At 43.0% G+C, this 12,244-nt stretch overlaps 1 protein-coding gene across 1 annotated transcript in view; it reads left to right on the top strand.

The window, feature by feature from the left end:
* Positions 1–12,244, top strand: part of PCSK2 (proprotein convertase subtilisin/kexin type 2) — a 95,114-nt gene that overhangs the window by 69,068 nt on the left and 13,802 nt on the right. The window contains exons 6-8 of the mRNA XM_072333809.1: positions 52–128; positions 6,313–6,401; positions 8,328–8,503. Coding sequence (XP_072189910.1) covers positions 52–128; positions 6,313–6,401; positions 8,328–8,503 — 342 coding nt within the window. The remainder of the gene's footprint in view (positions 1–51; positions 129–6,312; positions 6,402–8,327; positions 8,504–12,244) is intronic.

The following is a 12,244-nucleotide window of genomic DNA, read 5'->3' as shown; positions in this document are numbered from 1 at the left end:
TACCTAGAATGTCTGCTTTTTTGCACATTCACTGAACTTTGTGTTTTGCAGAATGCTCAAGCAAGCTACGATTTCAGCAGTAATGATCCCTACCCCTACCCCCGCTATACAGACGACTGGTTCAACAGGTAAGTGGGTTTCAATTAACCTGCTCTTCACTTCCCTTTGCATAGGAAATCAAAAGTATTTGCTAAGATTTGTGGAATGTATACTTTCTGCTAGATTCTGTGCTGGCCAAAATGGTAGCTTCAATCTCACAAGAGTATATAAAATTGGATGTTACTTCTGACTTCATTTTTCTAGATAATCTCTAGATAATGTCATTTCATAGATGGTTTAAAAGTGGTTCATTATGGTATTCAAATGAAGATGCTGCTCCGTAAGAGTATGTATTTAAATTGCTTTTATGGGTGATAGCCATGTACAATTTTCTGTCATCTATCCTATGGCAATATAATAAGCCAGCTCTGTAAATTCAATACAATTTTGATGGGTTTCCCATCTGCCACATCCGATGCTGTATGGCTGCTATTTAATTTTGAAGAGAGTAAGCTGGAAGAAGGAATTTTATGCAGATTGGAGTCTGACAGGAAAAGGCTTTGAGGTGGGAAGAAATGATTCTTTCACTTGATTGTAAACTAAGAAGGCTGAAAAGCAGCACGGTGTAGAATGACCAGCTGAAAAACAATTAAGTCTTACATAAGTTCTGAATCATCTGCCTTTTCACCACGATTTAAGGACTGTGCTGGAGTAGCATTTCAGGCTAGGAATTGAAGTCCTTGTATACTAGCTGGGAACCTGTTATCTTGTGTTTTATGTCTGGAATCAACAGTGCAGCTGTGTTTATTGCTTAGTTTATCCGTAACACATCACGATTGCCCAAAACTCACTTTTCCTTCTCTGGCTCTTCAGCCATGCTCCCCAGGGTCTTGGATAGGTTCTGGCTTAGATTTGCAGACCTTGTTTCAGAGCATTTCAAAGGAGGTTTGCAAATGTCTTCTAGGTTTAAATATAACTGATGTCATCAGAGTTTATATATCACCAGCAGTGAGGATTTGGAAACTCGTAGCAGTATCAGGGCTCAGTCATAGTACTTACAGAAATACTTTAGATCTATTTGATGTAGTTTTCATCTCTCAGTACAGCTGCATGAATGGCCTCTGAGTTTTGGATGTGCGGATCTTTATTTCATTTTGCTTTGTTGGTTTCTGTTTTTAAAGAAATCACAGAATGACCCGGGTTGGAAGGGACCTCAAGGATCATGAAGCTCCAACCCCCCTGCCTGGCAGGACCACCAAACTTCCACATTTACTAGATCAGGTTGCCCAGGGCCCCATCCAACATGGCTTTGATCACCTCCAGGGATGGGGCATCCACAGCCTCCCTGGGCAGTCTGTTCCAGGGCCTAACCACTCTCCTAGTAAAGAAATCAGTGTTACTTCAGTCACGTAGCACAAGAAAGATTTGGGGCAGCTGTGCTTCCACCTCAGACACAAGCTTCCTGGAATGGATCAAACGAATTTAGGAGCTGCTGTGTCCCCATTTACCTCTTTTTTGAAACCAAACCAAGATGCCAATGATATTTCTCCTTTATTTCAGGAAAGGACATCTGACACTTTTAAACTAGCATGGATCCAATTAGTGAATGGAAAGTCAGGGAAAGATTGGGGCTCTAATTTGTGAAGGTCTGCTGCCTTTCTTGCTTTATTTAAGAGAAGAATCTTTGTAGCAGAAGGATATCACTTAGCAGTGGAGCGGCACAGAGGAAAATTAAATTTAGCTTTAGCGGGTAATGGTTGATTTTGTCACTTTCAGTGTGGAACTTCATAAAACTATGTGTGTTCTGCCAAGCCCCATTAACACCAGTTGTGCTGCTATCAAGTATTTTATAGTAGGGCACAGTTTACAGTCCTCACATGTTCGGCAAGGTAGCACCAGAGGCGGAGGTACCTCCTGAATTCTCTTAGGAAAGCCTTGAGCATCCTGGATATGGAAGAGCCCCCGGCCTCAGGGCTTCTGGCTGAATTCAGGCACCCAAGGGAAGAATTGAGAGTAAGAAGCATGGTTACCTGCACCCTGATCTGTAAATATTGAGAATGGCATTCTGCTTTGATGCTTCATCTGGAAGAGAGAGAGTCAGGAGGGGAAAAGTAGCAACTGTTTTGCTGATTTTCTTCTTGATTACTTTTTCTGGAAAAATAATACCCTTTTTTTGTCATGAACCATAAGGTTCCTTTGGTGGGATGGGTGATTTTCTGCCTTGCAAGGTAAATCACAGAGCAGCACATCAGTTAAGCAGCCATTTCTTGCCAGCACAGTCCAGGATGTCCTCAAGATGCAGGAGTTCACGTTATCCCCAGACTAAAACATGAACCAACTGTACTCAGTTGTTCAGGATTAGTTGTAGCTATGTTTTTCTCTACATGTTTCTATACTACATTGTTAATAATGCTGATGTGTCCATCCATAGGCTATTGCCATAACTTCTGATTCCTGAATTATTACTACCTGGTGGTAATAATGGTATGCATGACAGTCCATGCATGTGTGTAACTGCACAGGTGCTTCTGGATAGACTGCAGTTACACGAGAAAACCATTCAAAACAACCTACAATAAAGACTCCATTTTGTTCAGTTTGCAGTAAGTTCTTTATTCACCCATTGAATTTTATGCATGCAGGAGACCAGTCTCAAAATAGGATAATGTCCCCTTTTCCATAAAGAATATGTTTCTGTATAAGCAATTCAAGAATAAGAACCAGAAGACTGTGTTATAGAAAGATGAACCAAGGGGCTTTTGTGTACTGCCAGCTGCACGTGCAAAGTGTCATTAGTCTTTAAGAAAAAAAGGAAGAGGTTTTTGCATGGAGTATTTCATTAATTCCAGCTGCTCTGCTTATAGGCACAGATTCTACTTTGTTCTTTCTAGGGTTGCTGGAGGCACTCTGGCCTTTATTGAGAGCCACTGGCTCTCTGTGAAATCAAGTAGAGTGGGTTTTAGAGGGGGACAACTTGGTGCTGTGGGCAGAAAGCTGCAGGCAGGCAGTCAGACTGCTGTTAGGGCAGAGGCACACAGGTGGTTGGGCACCAGTGTTACTTATTCCCATTTCTATTGCACCATCTGCATGACTGCTCAGACCCACAGCTCGGGGACCATGGGGGTGGCATTTTTAGGATGGGGGGTGCTGAGTGCAGAAACCTGAACCAAGCCCAGTTCCCAAAAGCAGAGGAAGCCCCCAGAGCTCAGAGTGCTTTTTTAGCACCCGCTTTAGGAACTGGCAGCAATTTTAACACCTGCTGCTGCGTAACGTTTGGGATGTGGCAGGTAGCATGTTGTGTGGTGCAGAGGTACCTATGGGAGTCAGGGGCAGCTTGGCCTTTCTGTACAGCCCTCTCATTTTGTGTTGTGGGCATGCACAAGGCCCTCTGTCTCAGAGCACTGAGCTTTCTGTCAGGATAAAAATAACTATTTCCACTGCTATTGCTTCTTATTTTCTTACTCGGTTGAGAGTTTGCTGGGCAAAAAATACTCCCTGTCTTGGAAATCCATATTCTTCAGAGGTAAAAAAAATAAAAATAAAGAAAGAAAAAAAGCCTTTATTTATTATGCATTCTAACAGAATCCCACTGAGCCTCCCTTTGGTTTCCAGACAGTGCTCATTAACAGAGCAGAAGCACCTGCTCCCCTCTTCTTCATTTTTTTTTTCCCAATCAATACACTGCAAACAATGCACTAATTGAGAGTTGTTATAAGCATATCTAACAGCTCTTTCTGCCTGCAGCATTACCCTGTGAGGGAAGAAGGAGCCACAGCATTACTGCAGGTTCTTTGTGCGTTCAGATGCAGGTGGAGTGGCTCCTTCCACAAGTAGATCCCCCCTTAAGCAATGCTCTCCCATTGCTCATAGGCCGAGAGCATCATGCAGGTGAAAAGAGTGCATATGGCCTGCAAAAATGTTCCTCTGAGCTCTGTGTATTTGACTGCTGCCCACTGCAAACACCTGAGGCAACCACAGGTGCTCATCCCCACATCTGAGCCTGCAGCTCAGCATAGCCGTCCCTGCAGACACTTGGCGTCAGGGAGACAGAATCCTGCCCTTTGCTGTTTGCTGATGTATTTCAAAGCAGGAGAAAAACAACCTGCCCTGAAAACTGGGACCACCTCTTTTTGAAAGCATTTAGATAGAAGAAACATGCAATAAGATTGGCAGCGGGCTTCAGAAATAGAAATGGTTTCCAAAAATGAAGGACTCAGATTTTGATAACAAAGCTGTTTTCCAGTCCACCGTGGTTTTTTCATGTGTGTTTGTATAAAATGTTTGCATTTATAGAATGCTCATTAAAAAAGCTGCTCTGTGTGCTAATATCCAGTTTGCCTTTGGTGTGTCTCATTCGTAGATGAAAATATTCTCCACTATTTTTTTATCTGCTTGTTTTAAAGACCGGAACGCAGCAAAGAGGTGAACACTTAGAGAAGGAAGCTGTGATCTGTGCCCATGACACAGGTCACCTCGTGGAAACCGCAGTGGATTCATCAATGATACATGAACAGCAAATAGGCCTGAATTAGAAAAGTCTGTTATTTGCCATTAATAATTCAACCAAATGCATTTGCAGTAGTTCACGTGTGACTTATCTTTTCCCCTCCATTCAGCAGCACATTACCTGAACCCCAAGCTGCTGGAACAAGGCTTCTTGCAGCATTCTGGGTCAGTGTGATGGGAGGAAGGGGAGAGGACCTTCCAATAGTCCTATTTTTTCTCTCTGTGAGACAGAGTCCACCCGATGGTACCACCCATATTATTTAATTGTTTTTGCACCCCAGCCTCAGTCAAGGCAGTTTTTTAACAAAGCTTTGTGACTTCTAGCTGGCCTCATAGGCCACCAGATGACGAATGCCTAGCAACGGTGTGTTTCCTCGCAGCTCCTTGAACGAGGGCACAAGGGAAAGCCTGCTTGGTTGTTGAAAGAAATCTCTCCAGCAGCTGAAGAAGTCCTCACCACTCACCTCTCTGCTCCCTTTCTAAAAGGAACTTGCCTGCGATCTTTGCTCTTTCGTGATCACAGCACTGTGTGCATTTGAAAGCAGTCATTTTCTTTCTGGAGGCTACCTTGAAAAATATACTCTTCTGAGTCAGGCAATAAAAAGAATGTGTTCCTTCTCACCCCTTGATTAATTTTACACTCACCTTTGCCAGAGGTGCTTAAAAAGGACAGAGGGAGGAAAAAAAAAAGATGATTAAAACAAAACAATCCTGCTGCCCCTGGGGATGGTTCGTCTGGGATTCTCCACAGCCTCTAGAAGACAGCAGTGCTAATTGCACGAGTCCTTAGCATGCTGTAGGAGCAATGCCAGCTGGAACGCAGAGTGGATGGATGTGAGTGGCGGAAAAGATTGGTATTGACGCATCTCAAAGGAAACCAAACTGACAGCAGCATAGGTTTCACTTGTTTCTCTGCTATCTCTGCTCTTTGTCTTAAAACGAGATTATATTGCCCTTCTCTATCTTCTCTGCGGTTTAATTTCTGTGGTGAATTAAGAGGAAGAAAAATGTGATCTGCCTTCCTGCAAGTCTGCCTTACAGCCACCAGCAGCAGCCGGGTCTGCGCTAAGTGCTGTAAAGCACTTCAGAGATGCTGAGTGTTCTTGAAATGCTGCGTGTCAGGCTGAACCTGGACCTTGGTGTCAGAGCAGAGGCATCTCACATTCAAGCTGACTGCAGGCTATCTGGGCACTGATAGCTGCAGCTCCGTGCCAGCTTGTGGCTCTCAAGGCAGCTGGGCACTGAAAGGGATGGATGCCCCTGGCCTAAGCTCTGCTGCCAAGGAATGTGCTGGTCCTTGTGGTTTTCTTCTCCTACTCCAGCTTGATACTGCACTGCCTCTTTCCATAGCATTCTTTGTGGACAGATATGCTCCTGATATGTGCTTGAGGAGCAAAATGTATTCATGGGGCTCAAAGTAATAGAGGTCACATGGCCTGGTCGCAAAAATGCGTGGATTGGTGCTAATCTTAGTCTTACACTGTTGTTTCCAGAAATGGTTCTGCTGTCTAGTAGCTGGTCACCAGGCAGAAGCTGTTTGACAGGCAGAGTTGAAATGGGCTGAGTAACTTCACAGCTAAACGAAGGTCTCTGTGTTAACCTCAGAGCAAGCGTCATTCATGCTGCAGAGGGGAAACTGCTTATTTGCTGCTTGAGGATGGAGTGAACTCATCCAAGTATCCTAGTGATACTCCTTGATCCAGCACGTGTAGAGTGACCGCTGCATTAGCTGGGGGTAACATGGTGTCTCTGTTTTCCCCACTGTAGCCACGGGACCCGATGTGCAGGAGAGGTGTCTGCAGCTGCCAACAACAACATCTGTGGCGTGGGAGTCGCGTACAACTCCAAGGTGGCAGGTACAGTACCAACCTGAGCAGTCCTTACAGCGCGGTGCCTCATGCAGCACTGCTCTGCAGAGACAGGGAGCATTGCCCAGTGCAGGCTGGCATCGGGCCATGTGTTTCTTACTTCTCACACTAGCTCTGGAGAGGAATTTCTCCATGGCTCTGCCGCCTCCACTGAGGGCCCTATATAGCTTCTTCAATGACACTGCAAAGGAGCAGCTCCCTTCCTCCTCTTTCTAACCTCTGTATTATCATTTAGGGAGGGAGTAGCAAGTGGAGATGGGTGCTTAGGAGTTACATTCCATTACCCAGTGCTAGAAACTAGAAACTCCATCGTGAATGCACCCACTGCTTCCTGGGGAAGGTGTTCTGCTTGGCCTGGTTCACTGCTGACACAGAAGTGTCAGTGGAAGGCCACATTTTGCCTGTCAGCTGCACAGCCCAAAGCAGAACCTCCAGGACACCAAACTATGTGTGCTAAGCAGTTACCCCCATAAGTGTCACTTAAGAAAGAGTAACTGGCCAAGGAGGTCTGGTGCTTGTCTTTCTCTGACAGTAATGGTGATGTGTCCTCCATGGATGCAGCGTTTCATGCAATGTACATTCTGGCAATCACTTTTAGAGGACTGTGAGTTGAGACATGGGAATTTAGCAGGACCTCATCTTTATTCGTAGTATAATCTACTGCATCAAGCTGGTTGTTTAAAAATCGAAAGCTGAAGGCCTTTTCTGGAGACAAACAGCCGTTCAGATTTGCCTGCTCTTAAGCAAGATCCCCAGTGATGTGGGGGAATGTTGCTTTCCTGTGTGAAGGCAGTGTGCTCCTGCAGCACCACCGTGTGGTCAGTGGAAAATGAATAGGAGCTGGTAGTCCTCTACGGACACGATTCAGAGGTGTGTTTGCAGGTGGAATTAGAAATTGGTAAGCAAGGATCTAGAGAATTTTGTGCTTTCTTTCTTTTACCTCTTTTTTGTTTGTTTGTTTTTGTTTTTTGCCCTGGAGTCAAAGCAGATCTCTCTGCTTTGCCTGTTGTCCCTCACTTCCCTAGGATCAGTCATTAATTCTTTCAGTGCAGACCTGCATTTTACAAGCACATCAGGGAATTTCGCAGTCACTGAGATTCATTTTATAGGTTCTAGCCTAAATTAGCAGGTCAGTAATGTACAACTTGGGTCAGTTCTCCAAATACCATTCTTTCCAGCCTTGTGTTTGGCACATGGATTTTGTATCGCATACAGCAAAAGCACTGGCTTCCAAATCAGGCTCCCACTGACATTCACACTGTTTGGCTCTGTGGTGCTGACTTCTGCCACATCTCTGCTCTAAAGCTGTTGGGAAAAACATCAAACTTCAACTCAAGGCCATAATGAGATCTGGAATGTGTCCCTGGCTGCTCAGGTCTCATCCAAAGGCCCAGAGTTTAGCTTTCAGCACCACTGTCCTGCATAAGGGAATATGATAGATGTAAAGGCTTGCACTGCCTCTTTCCTACACTCTGCCTTGCTTTGGGACAGTGCTCTGACGTTTTATAAAGTTGACATATCCTTGGATCATATCATTGAAACTCTGACTCAATTCCTATGTTAAAAATATGATCTACCTAATTTTAATATAATTTGACTATTATAAAACACTGAGATTGCTTTATATGAATGTTGTAAGGGTGTTTTCAAATAGCAGATTCATTATACTATTAACTTAGAAAGCACTTAAGTGTTTTTCTTCCTTTCTGGGCTGCACCACCTTGCTGTGACTGGGTATTAAAGTGCTTGCATCCTGCTGGGTTAGCACACCCTAATGCAAAGTGTATGATGGGTGTAGAACTGCTAAGTGACCAAGACTGCCACTAGGTCTGTGGGAGTTACCCTGGTGTTGAGCTTTCATCTTCTGCTAGGTGATAGATACATAGTTCATGTTTATGCTAATTAAATCCACAGGTATTCGGATGCTCGACCAGCCATTCATGACAGATATTATTGAGGCTTCCTCTATCAGTCATATGCCTCAGGTCATAGATATCTACAGTGCAAGCTGGGGACCAACTGATAATGGAAAGACTGTGGATGGACCTAGAGAGCTAACACTACAAGCAATGGCAGATGGCGTGAACAAGGTAACAATCCTATTGAATAACTGAGGTACTGGGACAGGGGGTTATGTACACATTTGCACTAAAACTAGGAGCTTAGACATATGTGATAGGTGTTGCAGAACACAGTGCGATTATGTAAATTGTCTCAGCTTTCAGTGGATTCCGATGATGTTCTCTCTGCAATATCTTGGCTTTCTTTTTTTAATCATGGTGTCTCAGGATACTATGCTTTCTTGCATGGAGCTGTTTTTATCTCTGTTCAGATTACATAGGCTTTTTTATTTGCCATCACAGCCAAAATGGAAAAGCCTGATCACATCCTGGCTCCAGAGCCCTGTAAATGTTCCCTAATCTAAAAGATGCCAGCTATACTACTGATGTAATATTGTCTTTTTTGATGTGCTGCCAGTTTAATTGTCATTTTGAATTTACTGTGCCTTTAAGGTCACCCACATAGTCTTTATTGCAGCTGTAATTGTACCACCACTGTCTGTGGAGTAATAGTCTCCAGTACCAGGACCCTCCTTGTTTTATTTCTATCCTTTCACCTCTTTCAAAGACACTCAGTATTATCCCAGTAAAAGCTGTACTTTATTGTGAAGTCAGGTAAAATGTGTGCAACAGCTCAGAAAGAAAACAATCTGGCTCAAAACAATATATATATATATATATATATATATATATATTTATAGCTCCATCACCTCTTTGATGTCATTCAGGTGTGCCAACCACAGTTATTCCTGGTGCTGCAGGGAATAAGGCTGCTCCTCCTGTTGACTCTAGATAATGAGATGATTTGAAATTGCTCAGAACACCTGGGGTGGTTTTGTGTGGGAGCTCTGCAATTATTCATTTTCCATCCAAATTACTTCTTCCTCTTACTTGTGCCAGATTCACCCACTCTTCATTGCCACCTCTCTGTGAACAGTTTACCATGTTTTGTGGCACTGGAATTAAATCTGTTACAGTAGTACATGGTAAAGCATCCAAAGCTTTCTCAAAACTGGAGTCTCTAATGTTTCACCTATAATAGATGAATTGTGGATATCTTTATGCTCTTACACATGAATTTGCAACCTGTGGGGATCAGGTGAGCAAATTCCATCCTACTGTAAGAGTCAGAGGCTACCTAAATACTTCTGTTTTGGGGGGAATCCTTCTTCAGTGTGTAGAACAGCTGTATTTTTAGCAGCACCCTGATTTGTTATTGGATACTTGATTTTCCTTCCATTAATGATGGATGGAACAGAAATAATCTCCCACTCTTCCCATTTTTGTTATTCTACTTCCATGCAAAACCAGTCAAGAAATAACAGAAAAGGCATGAGTAGCCCAGGAAAGGTAATGCAAACTAATCTAAAACGAGGTGTTAACCCTCCCAAGAGAAGCAGGTTTTAATTTGGAGGGTTTGTTGTGTTGAGATGTTTATTGGTTTTGGCTTGTTTCATTTGTTTTGTTTTTCCTAGGTTAATATTTAGAAGAGCTTTCAATTAACTTGCTGCTGTGTCATTATGTACTCTTATTTTGTGGAGTTATGCTGACATTACACCTTTCTGAATGCTTACAAGAGAATATGAGATTTTTCTCCTCTGTTGTATTGTCTGGTCACGTAACTTTTTTAATGCCCTCCCTTTAAATGTGTTTGTTAGTCTAATTAAGAAGTACTTCACAGTATGAGGGTCAGAAGGGATCAGGATATCTTAGACTGCTTGCTAAGGAGAGAGAAGGGTGTTGGGGAGCTGCCCTCTGGGAAAGATTGCTTTCATACCGTATCAGAAGGCATGAAATGAACAGAAGAGCCCAAATTAGGAAAGCAGCTCTGTCAAACAGCCTCCGTGGAATTGGATGGCAGAAAGGATAGTATTGGATTGTACCTAAGGAAGATACTGTTGTCTAGGAACAATTACACTTAATTTTATTGTGGCAGTATCCTAGATATCTCCTGGCAATACACGCATGAAAGAAGAGATAGCTTCCCCGTAGATAACTCCCTTTGCATTGTGGTCATAGCTTTATCTACCCTAATTATGTTCATTACATTTCCTGTCACAGACAGGTTTGGGGATATAATTTGTTCTGATTTCTTTCCATGGAGAGCCAGATTTCCCAAAGGCATTTCATCATTTCTCTGGATGCTGGGAACTCTCCATGGTGCTTTGAAAAACCCACTACAGGCTTCCCTGCATGTAAGGGAAGATTAACAAGCCTTTGATATAATATCATTCTACCTATCTTAGGTCTACAATCTATGCACAAATTCACTACTGAGTATACAGATGTAAACCTCACTTTTCAGAATATATATATTTTTTAAGACAACACTTCCTATTAAAGAGAAAAATAGTATACAAACTGAGAGAAATAAATGCAGGAACGCTTTTTCTCAGTCTAGGGCTGATTCTCACCAGAGTGATGGTTCATAAATTAGTGATGAACCTGAAATATTGGCAGGGAGGAAGCAACATGCTAAGAATAAAAATGTGTTGTTGAACTAAAAGCAATACTTTCAAATATCCTGGAAGGAAATGGAAGATCTCTTGCACAGAGCAAGATTAATATCCTTGCCTCTAAGGCAATAAACTAAGAAGAAATTGGGAATGAGATTAAATTCTTAAAGGGAATATGCAGTTAACTGAACTGACAAGCACTGGTAACATTTGCCTTGTTGCCACCATACTTGGGAACTCATCTCCAGGAAAGACATGAGTTTTATCCTTCCCCAAACTCAACTGAGGCATCTTGTCCTTTGGCATTCTCCTTCCAGAGCTGCTGGGCTGCCTGGGGTAAGCACTCACCTGACAACTGTAACATGATGATAACAAACAATAGTTTGTGCATCTGAATATGTGTGGTTTGAAGCCATGCATTCATAACCAAGTGTAATACATGTAATCAGAAAGTATTTTGCTGTTTTTTGTTATTAGGCCACAACCGCACTTGCTTTTCATACAATCTGCTCTTCACTGCCTTATCTCAGGACTTTTGTTCAGGGGCAGTAGTCAGCAGTGTGACCAGGTCACTGAATGGCAGTTGCATTGCAAAGATGTATGAGCTCACTGATGAATTAGCAGGCACTTGAGGGTAGAGGTTGAATTAGTTTTGTACACAAACATCCTTGAGCTGCAAGGCATCTGATGCTGGCTGCCCACTGTGACGGGCAACTGTGCTAGGCTGTGCCTGAGTCACACATTCATTAGGGTAGCTGCAGTGGGCTAAGGGACAAATGCAGTTCTGTCTGGTGAATGTGCTCTGTTGCTCCCTCTTTAAACACAGTTGCCAGGAGCTGTAATGGATTTATTTAATGAAATGTTACTGTCTGGCTTCTAGGCATCAATTGTGGACAGCAGCATATTGTGGCATATGGGGAGAAAAGGGTTGTATTTCTTTACAGGCTCAGTAAATCACTGACCTAACATTGTTCTGAATGTCCTGAAATACCTTACCCCTGTACCAACCAGGCTTCTTATATGCTCAGTTGCATTGCCCCTAATGCATTGCATGTTTACAGATATATTTCTTCAGTGAGCTATGGAGGGTTATTATTCCAGGTGCAGAGCTGCAAAGTAGAATGCAGAGCAGGGCCAGAAACTGTGGTGGTAGATTTGGGAATAAATGTCACAGTGTTGAGTAACAGCTGTATCATGGCTGAGAGGAACTTTCATTTTAGAGAAGGGGTGTGAGCCCGTAGTAGCATTCTTGTATGGCTGGACAGAGCAATGCTGTGTGATTTTATGCATCCTTTGACCTGTGCTTACCTGTTTT

Source organism: Excalfactoria chinensis, chromosome 3 (genome assembly GCF_039878825.1).
Source record: "Excalfactoria chinensis isolate bCotChi1 chromosome 3, bCotChi1.hap2, whole genome shotgun sequence".
Taxonomy (NCBI): Eukaryota; Metazoa; Chordata; class Aves; order Galliformes; family Phasianidae; genus Excalfactoria; species Excalfactoria chinensis.
The sequence above is the reverse complement of the archived record's forward strand: the minus strand, read 5'-3'. Positions and strand labels throughout refer to the sequence as shown.